The 16,420-nt window shown below is 33.6% G+C and overlaps 4 protein-coding genes across 4 annotated transcripts; 3 read left to right on the top strand and 1 right to left on the bottom strand.

The window, feature by feature from the left end:
* The first annotated feature begins 481 nt into the window (after positions 1-481).
* LOC108807884 (uncharacterized) lies at positions 482-2,453 on the top strand. Its single transcript, XM_018580111.2, has 7 exons — positions 482-622; positions 722-808; positions 910-1,038; positions 1,455-1,610; positions 1,689-1,742; positions 1,830-1,976; positions 2,073-2,453. The coding sequence occupies exons 1-7, from the start codon at positions 482-484 to the stop codon at positions 2,451-2,453; spliced, it is 1,095 nt and encodes a 364-aa protein (XP_018435613.1).
* Positions 2,454-5,609: 3,156 nt separating this feature from the next.
* Positions 5,610-8,460, top strand: LOC130495576 (uncharacterized). Its single transcript, XM_056986985.1, has 4 exons — positions 5,610-5,759; positions 5,856-5,942; positions 6,040-6,168; positions 8,275-8,460. The coding sequence occupies exons 1-4, from the start codon at positions 5,610-5,612 to the stop codon at positions 8,458-8,460; spliced, it is 552 nt and encodes a 183-aa protein (XP_056842965.1).
* Positions 8,461-9,810: 1,350 nt separating this feature from the next.
* On the top strand, positions 9,811-10,672 carry LOC130496500 (early nodulin-93-like). The gene is made up of 4 exons (XM_056988605.1): positions 9,811-9,971; positions 10,049-10,110; positions 10,253-10,328; positions 10,465-10,672. The coding sequence occupies exons 1-4, from the start codon at positions 9,884-9,886 to the stop codon at positions 10,566-10,568; spliced, it is 330 nt and encodes a 109-aa protein (XP_056844585.1). The 5' UTR covers positions 9,811-9,883; the 3' UTR covers positions 10,569-10,672.
* A 24-nt stretch (positions 10,673-10,696) lies between these two features.
* On the bottom strand, positions 10,697-14,270 carry LOC130496499 (receptor-like protein 52). Its single transcript, XM_056988604.1, has 2 exons — positions 11,431-14,270; positions 10,697-11,340 (listed from the first exon to the last, which is right to left on the bottom strand). Exons 1-2 carry the CDS (start codon positions 14,024-14,026, stop codon positions 10,922-10,924), a joined length of 3,015 nt encoding a protein of 1,004 aa, XP_056844584.1. The 5' UTR covers positions 14,027-14,270; the 3' UTR covers positions 10,697-10,921.
* Positions 14,271-16,420: the final 2,150 nt, after the last annotated feature.

The following is a 16,420-nucleotide window of genomic DNA, read 5'->3' as shown; positions in this document are numbered from 1 at the left end:
AAAAATATATCTGCCCTTTTAAAAGTGGGTCAGAATCTAGTATATATATATAAACTTTAAAGATTTCTGTTTGGCTTGTAAGCAGTATGAGTTGTAGGAAACATTTAATGTGTATAATACGTGTTTTGTGTTTCATTGTCAGCTTTTATTTTTTATTTTTTGTCAAGACAATTTTTATTTTTAAACTAACAAAAGTAAAGTCAAATTAGTTTTATTTTTTTTTAACTTAACAAAATCAAAGTCAAATTAGTTTTAGAGGAGGAGCAGCGGACGTTACTTCGAATAAAGATAGCTTTCATGCCACATGTAGACGTTTTATTAATTTAGAGGTTGACGACAAAATAAAAAATAAATGTGTAACTAGCTGTTAATATTTTTAAAGAGATCCACTCACTTGTAAACCGATGCTGATGCTCTTATTTTAGAGATCTGAAATAACAAAACATACATTCTGGATATTTCTCTAAACTGAGAAAAACAAATGGAAAAACAAGCCGTATTGAGAATGTTATTAACCTTTACGATTCTGTGTTTCTTCTACTATGGAGTCTACGGGACAGCTTCTACGGAGATCGATATGAAACTAACGGCTCTTAATAAGCCTGCATTGAAGACGATCAAAGTATGGACTGATTCTGAGTTTAGATATATTTTTAACTGATTTATTACGTATATTATTTTACTTGTTTTTGATAATCTCAAATCGATTATTTATGTATAGAGTGAAGATGGAGATATAATAGATTGTGTGGATATCTATAAACAACCTGCTTTTGATCATCCCGCCTTAAGAAAACACAAGATTCAGGTAAACAAACTCTACTCAGGCGCGCTTCATGCACAGGTCAGATATATAACAAAATAACTCTACAAGCTGTTTCCTTACTTGTTCTACATTTATGCATGCAGATGAAACCGAGTGTGGAACTTGTTTCAAAGAAAACTAGTAGTCCAAACAACGGTTTTTCTAAACCGGTTACATCCCAGACTTGGTCCAAATCTGGTCAATGTCCGGTAGGGACAATACCGATTCGTAGAGTCAGTAGAGAAGACATAAGCAGGGTCTCTTCACCATCTAGCTTTGGAAGAAAAGCTCCTCACATACACAACATTCTAAAAAAAAAACACCAACATAAGGCTAATTTCAGTTTAATCGCTGAAAATTTACACAGTCCCCGTCGGGATAACCGGTCGGTATGTAAATCATATGTTGTTGAATGGAATGCTTTTTCTAGTTTTGGAGGTCACAAACTTAATTTTTTTATTTTTTTTTGCTTTGAACGTATATATAGCTTTTGCTCTTGTTATAGTTCACATTAATTAAGTTGAGATGACACAATTAGTTTTTAACTGCATATACTATGCCTAAAGTTTATACTTAGAGCCAACCAGGAAACTAATTAAAATCTTCTTATGTTTAGCTAAAATACTCTTCTTCTTTGTTGATGATATAGGAGGCCATCTTTTTCGCGGTAGGATCCAACTATCTCGGTGCTCAATCCGATATAAATCTTTGGAATCCACCAGGAGTTCAAGAGGGCGACTACAGCTCCGCGCAAATGTGGCTGCTTGATTCGGAAATGACTGAGAGCATAGAAGCTGGTTGGATGGTAAAAAAAAAAAATACACCTAGAAATTATAGCTTGATTCAATGTAAACTATTAACTGTTTTCCATGTATCATTTCAGGTGAATCCCCTCGTTTTCGGTGACAGCCGCACACGGTTCTTTGCCTACTGGACTGTAAGTAACACTATAACATGACTGTAGACATCAAAGAAACATCGACTTCACTTTCATGATTTTACAAACTAGTATTTGGGTTTGCAGAATGATGCATACCGTAAAACAGGTTGCATCAACCTCTTATGCTCAGGCTTTGTACAAACAAGTAAGCAGATAGCCCTAGGTGCAGCCATAGAACCTGTCTCGACAACCTCGCATGAGCAATATCACATAACCGTTAAAATATATCGGGTATTATTTTCTGCTTTACTAATATCATTATTCTTCCAACTATATTTTTAATTTTTTTTATTAGATATAATAACCTATCATGGACCGTGTTTCCAGGATCCGCAAAGCGGGAATTGGTGGCTATCAACCCATGACATCGTGTTTGGATACTGGCCAAGCGCAATCTTTAAAAACCTACAACAGAGTGCCACCGTAGTGCAGTGGGGAGGAGAAGTCTATAGCCCTAACGTGAGGAAGAAGCCACACACCAAAACTCCGATGGGAAGTGGACAGTGGCCAGCTCAGCTCTATGGCAAGGCTTGTTTCCACACCAACATTAAGATTGAGGACGCTTCCATGCAGCTCAAGGATCCTCCTCCCCTCGTCGAGTTCTCGGATGAGGGGTACTTTTATACTACAAAGTTCCATCAGGAAACAGACAAGTCGGAGCCGTATTTATTCTTTGGAGGGCCTGGTCAGGGTCCTCTCTGTCCTTGATCTCAATCGCTTTATAGAGCTTCACTGCTTCTGTTTCATAGTTGATCATGAAATTTAAAATTTCAATAAGAATGATCAAACACCAAGGACGGCTTCAATTTACTGTGCAAAAATCCACACAAATAAGTAGTCTAATTGTTGTGATGAACTAAAATAAGTAGTAACGTAGCAAGACAAATGACGAATTTAAATAAAATATCACACACACTCACGCGCACACACACAAGAAATTAGAGAGGAATTCAAAATACTGGTTTTCGTAAGAGACTTGAATTATGAAAAGTTAATCCCCTATATATTAATTGAGAAACATTTGAAAAATTGTAACCTCAATTTTGTAATAATTAAAAAAGACCCAAATGCTTAGGTGTCATTCAATTAGATAGTCAATTACATTCAATTGAAAAATAAGTAGGTCCACATTCGATTTTTATATATTACTAGATACATTCATTGGTCAAACTATATGATATGATGATATGATATGATATTTATAATATAAGCATTTATGATTGTTCTGCTAGATATAATTAATATTTTATTTTATTTCCTTAAATAAAACCTACGGGATTACCATAATGACTAATATATATATATATATATATATATATGACTAATAATCTCTATAAATTAATAAAAATTTATAATTTTGGTGTAGTCCCAAACTTATTAATTTATTGAAGTTTCATTGTATATATATATATATATATATATATTAAAGGAGAAACATTTTAAGAAATTTATTCACACTATAATGGAATGTGATAATCTCACAATTATTTAAGAATGAACATTCACACTCTAACAAATTTTTTCACACTCTACATAAATGTGTTCAAACTATGTATTTTATGTTTTTTTTTAATATAAAATTCACATGTAAGGTTCCAAAAATATGAATTTAAAATCCAATTCTACGATAGGATATTAATATATGATAAAAAACAATCTAAAACCAACTAATATTCAAATTAGGGCTGTTCAATATGCTAAACCGAAGAGTATCGAACCGAACAGAAATAGATAATATGGTTTTGTTTTGGTAAATACCGTCGTAACCAAATGGATGTAATTTTATAAAAACCGTAGGATTTGGATATGGTTTGATTTATAACCGATTAAACTGAAACATGTAAATATGTATATATTTATAACGACTCATGAATATCTATTTGTTATATGAGTTGAACCATAATTATAATTTGTAAATCACTTGAATCACTTGAATTATAATTAAGTAACAATTTACTGCAACTGAAACTTCTTATTTTCTTAGTCTTTCTTTTTCGATATTTTTGCTTTATTTTAACAATAACTAAATTGAAGTAAAGATTATAAATTTGATCAACAATTAGTTGAAATTCTTTACAACTTTTTTTTTATCTTTAAACAAACAGAACGTGTTCAATCGAAAACATATTAATTTGATGAACACTAAATATGGAAGAATATAAAAGCTTTTATTTCATGCTTCAGTTTTGTCTTTTATTTTTATTTTCAAAATTTATAGCTTTGATATTAATTCTAGATTTGATTATTTTATTAGATGATAGAAGCATTTTTTTTGTTTTTTATTATTTTATTTAATATATAATATTTTTTAATAAATGATTTTTTGACAACATGACTCTAAAATTCGTATAATATATAATATGATCTCAAACTAAATAATTATTTTTGGTATAAAACCGAATAAAGTGAAAATCGACGGTATATAAGCCAAATCGAACCGAAGTAAAAATGAATTTAGAATAGTAGTTATATTTTACTAACCAAAATACAGTAAAAACCGAACATAACTGAAACCAACCCGATATCCGGATTGAATACTCCTAATCTAAATGAAACCGAACTATTGTTTCATTCTCCAAAACATAATAAAAATAACAACTTCATCCCGTGCAAGGCGCGGATCTTATCCTAGTTAGTAGTATATCTGACGTTTAGATGTTATAAATTTTGAATTTGTTCTTTTCCACAAGCCCATCTTTTCTTGAATTGAGAACTGGGGAAAAATAACTAAAATTTAATTCTCTTCAAAATATAATACTTGTTTTTTTCTTTTTCATAATCGTTGTTCTTTATATGTTGCAAAAACACATTAATACCGATTTATGAATTTAGTCCGACTTGTGACAATTGGCTAGCGATCAAGGAAAACCAATGAATCATGACTTTTGGACCATCTTTAGTAGTTAATGCAGAATCCATCTTTTGCCAGTTCACCTGGATTTTACCTCAGTTCTGCAGATCCCCTATATATTATTTGAGAAGCATTTGAAACACATGAGAATGCTTTTAGTTACTGTGCAGTGAGTAATTTCAACTTCTTATAGCTTTTTGATTCTTTTAAACTCTTTATAGATGTACATATATTTTTTCCATGATGATCAATAAATTTAACATTTCATCAAAAAAATAAATATGGAAGAATAGAAAAAAAATTCTTTCGTACTTCTGTTTAATTTTTTATTCTTATTTCCAAAATTTAGAGTTTTTATATTAATTCTAAATTTGATTATTTTATTAGATGATAGAAGCGTCTTTTTTGATTTCTATTCTTTTATTTAAATATATAATATTTTTTAATAAATGACTTTTTGACAACATGATTCTAATTTTTTTATAATATATAATATGATTTCAAATTAGATAATTATATTTTTAGGCATAAACAGAATAAACCAAAAATGATGGTATATAAATCGAACCAAACGAAGTAAATATAGATTTAGCATATTAGTTATATTTTACTAACCGAAATACCGAAAACCGGAAACCAAATGAATTAAAACCAAACTGATATCTGGTATGAACACCCGTAATCCAAATAAAAGCGAACTATTGTTTCATTCTCTAAAACATAATAAAAATAATAACTTCACTCCGCGCAAGGCGCAAATCTTATCCTAGTTTTATTAATTTGAATGTATAATAAATTATTTTCTAACATTTCTGTTTGGTTTGTAAGCACTAGAAATTGTAGGAAAAATTTAATGATACGTGTTTTGTGCTTCTTGTATTTAAATAAAATGTAAAAATGTTTAGTCAAGATAGCTTTGTAAACTCTATAAGTTATGTAGTTGGACTTGGAAACATTTAAAGATCTTAAATGACAAACATACTCTAAATCTTTTCCTAAACCGAGATTAACAAATGGAAAAGCAAGTCGCATTGAGAATGTTGTTAACCGTGACGATTCTATGTTTCTTTTCTTTCTTCTACAGTGGAGTCCATGGAACTGCTTCTCTAGAGATTGATATGAAATTAAAGGCTCTTAACAAGCCTGCATTGAAGACGATCAAAGTATGAATTGATTTTGAATTCAGATATATTACTAATTGTGTTATAGCGTATATCTTCTTGTTTTTGATAATCTCAAATCGATTATTTTATTTATAGAGCGAAGATGGAGATATAATAGATTGTGTGGATATCTATAAACAACCCGCTTTTGATCATCCCGCCTTAAGAAATCACAAGATTCAGGTAAACAACCTCTACTCACGCACGGATGCACAAAACACATACAAGAACAAAAACTCAACATGTTGTTTCTTTACTCCTTCTACATTTATGCATGCAGATGAAACCGAGTGTGGAACTTGGTTCAAAGGAGACTAATATTCCATCAGACAGTTCTCCTAAACCGGTTACATCCAAGATTTGGACCAAATCTGGTCAATGTCCGGTAGGGAAAATACCGATTCGTAGAGTTAGTAGAGAAGACATACGCAGGGACTCCTCACCATCTAGCTTTGGAAGAAAACCTCCTCACATATACAAAACTTTAGACAAAACACACCAACACAAGACTAATAGCAATTCAACAACTGGAAAACACAAAATCCCCGCCCGGAAAACCATTCGGTATATATGTTAAACTAGTTGTTTTTCTGCACCATGTGCAGTGATAAATTTTAAAATTTTAAAATTATATTTAAAAATGAAATTTACCAATATTATATATTTTATTATTTTCACCAATAATTAATATAAATATCATTTAATTAAGCATAAATATAATATAAAATATTTTTTATTTTAAAAAACATTTAAGAATATAAATTATATATTTAAAATTAAAATCTTAGATAAAATTTTTATCTATTTATTTTGGTTAAATGTATTAATTCAACTTGTACAAAATTACTAAAATTCAAATAAAATTGTATATATCTAAAAGAAACTAATGATATTACGTTTAAAAAATTTATAACTTTTTTTTAAAATGCAGAAAATTTTGAAAATTTTAGATAATAAAAATTTATAATCTATACTATTATTTGAGAAGTGATTTTCGCAATGGAAATCTCTCGTTAAAAGTTAGACTCGTTAATATCGGTTTTATCCTTAATAATAAATTATATAAATTAGTAAAAAATTAAAACGAATTTAAAATCTATTTTATTAAATAATTGATTAAAATTAATAATAATCAGAATTATCTAAACTCTAAAATATATATTTTAAAATAAAAAGATAATTTTATATATATTGTGTTGTTATCCAAAAAGTATATTTTAATAAGAAAATTAAAAATTCAAAAACGGAACACACATAACTAAATATTTATCAAGTAAAAAAAATATTTTCTATAATTAAAAAGAGAATACTGAGTGATTTTGAAGATTTATCTATTAACAATGATATAAGAGAATGTACAAATAAATTTCAGAAAGATATAATACTTAAAATTTCCAATGAAAACATTAATAAGAACTACAATTTTTTTACTAATATATATTAATAAGTAATTATTAAATTATTATGCCCGTATATGCAGTCTAAACTCCTAGTTATAAAAGTAAAATTAAATAATATTTCAGAATTAAAAATGTCATATTTGAATATATTTATTTTAGTGATGATTTATGAGTTATTACCATATTCTAAAAAGTTTTTAAAAATATAAATCAACATTAAATGTAATATATGAGTTATTGACATATTCTAAAAAGTTTTCCAAAAATATATATCAGCAGTAAATGAAATTATCCATGTCATATTTCCTGGAAGCCATGTCATCAATTTCAATAGTCATGTCATATTTGTTTGTGAAATTGATTATAGAGAGGACTGAGGACATGTGACAAAATTACTTCGCAAATATAGTGTAGGGGATTATATGATGTCGAATGGAATGTTTTACATGTTAAAAAACTATAAAGGGAATGTATTGAATCATTGATTTTAAAAGGTTTTGGGGTTGTTTTAAAATCCCATGTTATTCAACTAAAGATTTTAAAATTTATTTTCAAATGACTTGTTATTGAATATGAAACTTATGTAAAATCACTTGAAACACTTGCAAATCTCCTATTATTCAATTAATCATTTACAAAACCTAAATCAAATCCACTGTTATTGAAATATAAACACTATTTTGAAAGAAAAAACTATGACTGTGATTTCTGGGTACTTTGCATTAGTTCAAGTTAGAAAATGTCGTTATAAAACTCTTACCTTTACATGTGTTATTTGGAGTGACTTCAGAATAAAAAATAAAACATCTAACGGTGAGAAAGAAAATATATTCAGAAGACAATTGGATCTATTTAATCCGTGAGACAATCGTTCAACGCATATGACTTGCAGCTTTGTCTCTCTGCTCCAATGGCAGATACAAAAATTCAAACCTGTGAACACTTCATCCATGGAGATTGGCTCAAGCCCATAAAGCTTCTTCCTTTATCGATAACACTACTATGTTCATCTTCTTCCTCTATATTATCCTGCGATGGCTGTAGGACACACGAACATGCTCTATTCTAGATCTTTCAGTTTTTGGGTGTCTCTTGTTGGAACTTGGAACAATCAGGCGAACATAGTTATCAATCTAGAGCTTCCAGACATGGGTTTGTCTAGTCCGATCCCAGTGTCTCTTCAGTACGGTGGGAGCTTACAAAAATTGGATCTATCCAGCAACCAATTGTCTGGTAACATCCCTCCACAACTGTGTACTTGGTTACTGTTCTTGGTGTCTCTTGATATGTCGAACAAATAGTTGAACGATAAGATTACTTTAGCAGAGTGTAGGTTTGTGAACTCTTTGGTTCTGCTGAGAAACAGTTATCTGGCCAAATTCCGGTTCAGTTGTCGTCTTTGGGTAGATTATCGACGTTCTCTGTGTCTAAGGTCGCATTCCATCTTTCTTTATCTCACCTTAATACTCATCTGATGATTTCACTAAGAATCAAGGTCTCTCTGGTCGTTCTTTATCTTCGAGCTGTGGAGTTAAGCAAGAATAATCTAGTAATTATCAGCTGGCGTGATTGGTGCCGCTGCATGGATGTTGTTAGCTTTTGGTTTGGTGGTGGTATTGCCATTTGAAGTGTCCAGAGAGAAGAGAAGTAGACATAATGGATGCAAGCTTTGAGTTAGTAGTTTGGCGTAAAGACTTAGTAGCCATAATCTTGCTCAAGTTTCTTTGTTTTAGAAGCCTTTGGTTAAGGTTAAACTTGGGGACTTAATGGAGGCAAGCTCTGAGAACATTATACTAGGACAGGGACAACGTATAAGTCGCTTCTTCCTGATGGCACAACACTTGCGGTGAAGCACTTTAGCACATGTAAGCTAGGGGAGGAGTTTCAGTATATGATGAATCAGTTGTGGGAGCTGTGTCATCCTAACTTGTTTAGAAGTTCTTTTCTTTTCAGGCACAATAACACGAGAGAGCTGATAATTGTGTACTCTTTTTTGGACAACATCATTCAAGTTATTTGTTTCGGATTAAGGTTTTACACGTAACTATGAGACGCGAGTTATTTTTGAACTCTAGAGAGCTGATAATTGATAAAGTTATTTGTTTCAACGATCAAATTGATCTAGAGTACTCCGAATTTTTTTTTTACTAATAAGTACTCTGAAATTTTAGATAAATTCTCATCCTAATTTTCTTTTCTCTTTCTAAATCCCACCCATATAAAAGAGATTTAGACCAAATATCTTTAAACTCCAATATTTTTTCAAATCCACTCAAACTTTTAAAATCAATGATTCAATACACCCCCTAATAGATACCATATTGGTTTTTAACTTCCATATACTAAACATCAACAAAATCATTCATAGATCTTAGAATTTTATTTTTTAAAAAGGCATTATCATGAAATTTTGAATCGATTTAAAATATATTTATTTAATTTGAGCTAATCATTTTTAAAGTTAGTTTAAACTAGTTAGCTAAATAAAATCAAAAGTCGGAAGGGTGGTAGTTTCTGATAATGAAACAAGTATCAGCCCAAAATAATGATCAATTGGGAAAGATAGATTTGTTTTGTAAATAACACATAATAAAACAATGTGCGTTACATAGTTTTGTGGCAAACGAACGGAAACAAATTAAAATAAAAAAAGCAAATCGTGACCCGTCTCTTTCACATTCTCTCCTCCAAAAAGTCGAATCCAAACACAAAACCTGTCCGAGAATGGTTAACCGGAGTCAGCAGAGCCTCTTCCTCATCGGATCTCCCGACGAGATCGATAAGATCAAACGAGCCGAAACCTCCCAGCAAGGTCTCCTTCTTCTCCTTTTCCTATTAAAATCTCTCCTTCGCCCACAGTGAATATTGATTTTTTGTACGATGATGTAGCCGGAGCAATCGCCGGAGCTAAAGCAGCCGCCGTTGCCGCCGTGGCTAGTGCGATTCCAACGGTAAATCCATAAAGTCACATTCTTTTATAATATGTAGATGATGTTATGTTATGTATTGATGATTTAGATTCATAAAGTCAGATTCTTTTATAATAAGATATGTGAAATTAAAAACATAAAGGCTTCGCCTTTGTTTTAACAGTTGGCTGCGGTTCGTGTGTTCCCATGGGCTAAGGCTAACCTCAACTACACTGCTCAGGCTCTCATTGTATCTTCAGGTTAGCTCTCTCTCTCTCTATATCAACTCTCCAAGTAGAAAAAAGATTCAAGCTTGAGAGCATTGAGTTGTTTTCTTCTGATTCCTGACCGATGAAAGTTTTGATCTTTGTTGAAATGGGTGATGATTTGGAACAGCGTCCATCGCTGCCTTCTTCATAACTGCGGATAAAACTATTCTACAAGGTGCAAGGAGGAACACTGAGGCTCAGCTTAAGAAAGCTCAGCAAGAATCTAAATGATTTGGTATCTCAATGTAATTCACTTCTTTCTGCGTCTATGTATGCATTTTGCTTTGATTCAAAATAAGAGTTTATAACAAGTTTATAAAAACCATTTTCATTCACTTATTCTCAGCATAAAGTCTTAATTGCTAAAACTTTGCTTTGGATTATACAACATATGATAACCAAAAAAAAAACCCTTAAAGGTTCCTAACTACATTTGTACACATTCTCTCAAAAAAAGTAGCAACCTCATAGTTGTGGTTATTGATCACACAAAACCTAGTTATACATCAGTACCCTATAAACAACGACTAGTGGTGCCTCTATCTCCAAAAGGAAACAACCTTAAAGTTGTTGTGATTAATTGATTACGCAAAACCTAGTTCTTCATCTTCTATCCTTTTACTCGTCCTCCGACCTGATAAACTAACGAGTAGAGGCGCCTCATGTGCCTCCGTTGCAATCTTTTTTGTATCCGCATGTCCTTGCTGGCGAAGCATGTACAAGATCTCCTTCATGGTTGGTCTGTTACCAGGGAGTGTGTTAGTACACATTAGCCCAAGCTTGAACACTGTTGTCATCTCCTCTACGTTGGAAGCTTCCATGATCTCCTCATCAAAAGCCTCTTCGATTGGTTTGCCTGATTGGTAATGTCTCCATGACCAATCTGCCAAGTTTGTATGCTCGTCTCCGTTGTTTCCTTCTCTTCCAGTCACCAGCTCTAGCAAAACTACCCCGAAGCTGTACACATCGATCTTCTCATCCACCTTTGATGTATATGCATATTCTGCAAAATTAAATATGTTAGAAATACAATCCTAAAGATATATACATATATATATATATATATATATATATATATATAACCAAACCATACCTGGAGCAATGTAACCGAAAGATCCAGCAACAGCTGACATGGTATGAGGTTCTTGGTTTTGCTTAACCAACAATTTAGCCAATCCAAAATCCGCAATCTTGGCGTTGAAAACATAATCAAGTAAGATATTGCTCGACTTGACATCTCTATGTATGATCGCAGGAATACAATCGTGATGCATGTAGCAAAGCCCTTGAGCTGCTCCCACCGCGATATTCAACCTCTGCGCCCAGCTCAGGCTATTATCCTCTACAGTACCTCTCTTCTTCTTACCATGTAGCCACTGATCCAAGCTGCGTTTCTCTAGATACTCATACACAAGAAGCTTCGAATCCTCTCTCGATATACAACACAGTAGCTTCACTATATTCGCGTGCCTGATCGTTCCGAGAATCTCGACTTCAGCTAAGAACTCCTTCTCTAGGTTCTTGTCGAGTTTCTTCTTGTTCCATATCTTCTTCACCGCCACGTACTCTCCCGTCCCTTCGATGAAGATCTTGTAGATTTTCCCCGACCCGCCACTACCTATCACGTTGTGTTCCATCAGGTTCGTCACGATGTCGGAATCTACAAAATCTACTCTGTGAAAGGACGTTAGCTTCCACGTCTCTAACCCTCTCCTCCTCCTTCGTTTCCTCGTGTAGTCCCGAACCACAAAGAACGTCCCGAGCAGAGTGATGGCAAGGAGGAGAATCGCGATGACTAGAATCATCGCGAAGATGTTACCAGGCAACCCTTTTGATCTCCCGATCAGTTTCCGACAATCCGGTAAGTTAAGAACCGGTTTGTCCGCACAGAGATTGGTGTTGTTAAAGAAACTCCTCTCGTAAGCGAGATTATCAAGCTGCTCGGGGACTTCCCCGGTGAGCCTGTTCGACGACAAGTTAAGCGTCGTGAGCTTCAGATTCCCGATCTCCGGCGGAATCACGCCGGAGAATCCATTCTCCGACAGATCGAGATTCAGCAAATGCGGCAACGATCCTAAACCTCTCGGGATCTTCCCGGAGAGCTTGTTCTTCGACAGATTCATCGTCGTCAGCGACTTCCACGAGACGATCTCTTCCGGTAACTCACCGGAGAGACTGTTCTTATCAAGAAATATCGATATGAGATTCGAAAGAGATGTAATCTCCTTCGGAATCTCGCCGGAGAAGCCGTTGTTCCCGGCTTTGAACTCGGCTAGAGAAGACCAAGTACCGATCGTTCTCGGAATCTCGCCGGAGAAGTTGTTGTTATCTATCTCAATCCTCGAGAGGTTCCAAGCGACTCTCTCCGGTAACTTCCCGGTGAAGGAGTTGTTACTTATCTGTAAACTGTACATATGTGGAAGATTCCAGATCCGGAAAGGAAGCTCGCCGGAGAAGTTATTGTTCTGTAGCTGAACAGTGAGGAGTGACTTACAGTCCCCGAGAGAGTCCGGAACTACGCCGGTGAGTTTGTTAGAGTATGCAACCACGCCGAGGAGACGACCTCCGTTGCAGAGATTCTCCGGTAACTTCCCGGTTAACTGATTCTCTGATACTTCGAAACTCGCGAGCTTTGAATTAAACCCGATGTCAGCCGGTATTTCTCCGGTTAACTTGTTGGTGAAGAGTTTCAGATCTTTTAATCTCGGTAATTTCGCGATAACCGATGGGATTACTCCGGTTAACTGGTTATTGAACAGGTTTAGATACTCTAGTTTTTTAAGATTACCGATTTGTACCGGAATCGAACCGGTTAAGTTGTTAGCGGAGAGATCAAGCGCTACCAATTCCGTCGCGGTAATAGATCTCGGGATCTCTCCTGTTAAGTCATTCGCGTAGAGAAAGAGATCGGTTAGATTCTTCAACCCGAACAACCCGTCCGGGATCCGACCCGATAGTTTGTTAACAGATAAGTCCACGTGCTCGAGATCCGTCATGCTCCCGAAATCAACGGCCGAGATTTCCCCGATCAGATTCGTCTCCGTCAGCCACAAGTACCTCAGCTTCTTCAGCTTCCCGAACTCCGCCGGGATCTTCCCCGGCGTAAGCTTGTCGTTGTACGACAGGCGAAGCTCCTCGAGCTCTGTCAAGTCTCCGATCCGCGGCGGAATCGCGCCGTCGTACTCGCTCTGGTAGAGATTCAGCACCCTGAGGCTCGAGAGGAGTCCGATCGTCTCCGGGATGTCGCCGGAGAAGCCGGTGGCTCCGAGGTCGAGGTACTCGAGGCGGCGCGAGAGGCGGTTGATGTCGGCGGGGAGCGTGCCGTTGAAGTTGTTCTGGGAGAGATCGAGGTGGCGGAGGTTCGTGCAGTTGTAGAGAGCCGTCGGAAACTCGCCGGGGAAGTAGTTGTACGATAGATCGAGAAAATTGAGGTTCGGGAAGTCGCAGATGCTCGTCGGAACGGCGGCGGTGAAGTTCTGGTTGTTGAAGTTTATTCCGGTGACGTTTCCGGCGACGCAGGTGATTTCCGGCCATTGGCACGGGGATGATGTGGCGTTCCATAGGCGGAGAGACGGTGGTTGGCCGAGGAGGCGTTTCAGGTTGAGAAGCGTTGACCGTTCGTCGAGCTGGGAAATTACGTTTAAGGGGATTGAGGTGAGGAAGAAGAGGAGGAAGGGTAGAAGGGTCATTTTGATTTGTTTTTTTTGCCGGGAAGTTTCGAGGAGCCAATGTTGACTCTGCTAAATGGGAACACAAGTTCGAAGAAGCTGAGGTTTTTATAAACATTGTGTGGTTTCAAGGTGAATGGTGTGATTTGGTGAGGTCAAGTCTGTGGATGTTTTAATCAAAAAAAAGTTATTTGGATTTTGGGTATACGTTACTCTTTGTTTTTTTATCGTTTAATAGGTAAACGTAGACATGTAACATGTATTGTGTATCTAGATGTATGACCAAATGAATATGTTGTTTAAAAAAAAAGTGTTATTTTGTTTTTGTTTGTATCTCATTTTTGGTAGCTTATTTGGTTAACAGGTATTTTTGTTTGGAAAAATGTTGAGTATGGTTGTATATATTTAGAGGAAAAAAATAGTGAAATTTTGTATTGTATCTTTATATTTAGTGTTGCTCAAAAAAAATCTTTATATTTAGTAAGAAGTAGATGAAATTATTTTTTTTTAAGTTAAAAAAGTATGTACAAATAATTTGAAATTTTGAAAAATGAACAGACTTTGGAAGAAAATATGTGTAAACTATTTTGCAGAAAATCTAGAGAAATGGATCGGTAGAAAAGTTATTATTTTATCCTTCAATTTTGTTTCACACATTTTTGTTTAAGTAACTCTACTTCTTATCGATGTCAAAAAATACTCCATTTCTTATCTCTCCCTCTCTTTCACAAAAACTGTCACTAACATTTTTCCTTTTTACAAAAAGTATCATTCTCAAAATTAAATACAATTTATCAAAAAAATTTCATTTTAACTTTGATTGTCGTCATTAATTATCTTTGATAACCATTATTAATTGTAATTATTCAAGTATAAATAAATTTTAATAAGTTTTCTTGATTTATATGGTGCAAATGTCAAAATGATACTTTTTAATAAACAGATAAGTATTAGTCAAATTTTTGTTTTAATTCTAGATTTTTGTTAAAATAATTGTTTTTACCATTTTATATATACCCACTTTTGTAATCAGGTGACATGTATATATCTAATTTTCATTACGAATAATCGGATTTGTCAAATGTTAATAGACAACTAGTTTATGAGAAATTTTTTTTTGATCAGGCAACTATATATCTATATATTTGTTTTTTTAAAAAGAATTATTTTTATATTTTTTTGAATAATCATATTTAAGTTTAATATTAATTTTTTTTCTTCTTGGGGTTCTGAAAAAAGAGTTATACTCTATTGACAAAAACTTTCTTTTAAAATTTTCTATTGTTTATTCAAATTTTTGAGAATTAATCTTCAGAAGTATACCATGAATTTATTTGATACAATAATCATTTAAATAAATCAAATACATTATTGAACCAAATATTTATGAATTGAACATGATCCTATTTAACAGAATAGATTTTCCAATTAGTCGCTTAGGCTTTGATCCGTTGTATATCTCTGTATTATCAAAAAGAATAACCGACTTTTATAAATACTTATCAAAAGAATTGTTTCTAGACTAGTAGAAATTAAAAGTCCTATACATTAAATCTTATTGTTTCTGATGAATATTGTGAATATTTACAACTGATAGATATTTCTCCTATTTTCAGGTTACGAGCTAACGAAACTTATCTTTGGGTAAATATTTTTGGAACCATACTAAACTAGGCAGATATACGACAAAATGAATAGTATGCGTCTGATTTAGTATGGTTTTAAACATATCCATCTAAAGATAAGTTTCAAGAAACATTGCCGTGACTGATGAATATTGTTCATAATTATAATGATTTGTCACATTTTGCAAACTTTGGATGTATAGGAAAAAACAAGAATGTTGTCATACTTGTATATGTAACTATGTAAGACTATTCTTCTTTTAAAAAAAAAACTATGTAAGACTATTCTTTTTTTTTTTATGTAAGACTATTCTGTAATACTCCTGTGTAGGAATTTGCAAAATATTCACTCTATAAAATATTTTTTTTTTTTTTAACTTTCACTCTATAAAATATTGGTATAAACTAAAACGAATATATTCAATTTGGCAAGAACAGAGAGTCTCCGTAAAGCATCAACTAGTCGCATATGATATTCGATTCTAGAAAACTGGTAAAGTGTGCTTAAATTGCTAATTATGCTAATAATCTAGAAGCCTTTAAATTCAAATACACGAACATTTTAAAATTCGCGGGTATTAATTATAGGCCATCCAACACTCATCGTCAAGAAAAATGTGCTATCAGAAAAGTCAGAAAGTGAAGTCAAAGATCTCTATTTATAATTTTGATAATGATAAGGGATTGCTAAACTACCCACCAAAAATCGGTTTTGCCAATCTAATCTCACCAAATCCTTACTGGGTTTCTTTTCAGTTATAATCCATATTGAAGAATTTCGGCTAAACCT

This window comes from Raphanus sativus, chromosome 6 (genome assembly GCF_000801105.2).
Source record: "Raphanus sativus cultivar WK10039 chromosome 6, ASM80110v3, whole genome shotgun sequence".
In the NCBI taxonomy this organism is placed as follows: Eukaryota; Viridiplantae; Streptophyta; class Magnoliopsida; order Brassicales; family Brassicaceae; genus Raphanus; species Raphanus sativus.
Note: the sequence above shows the minus strand (reverse complement) of the source record. Positions and strands in the feature narration are given on the sequence as shown.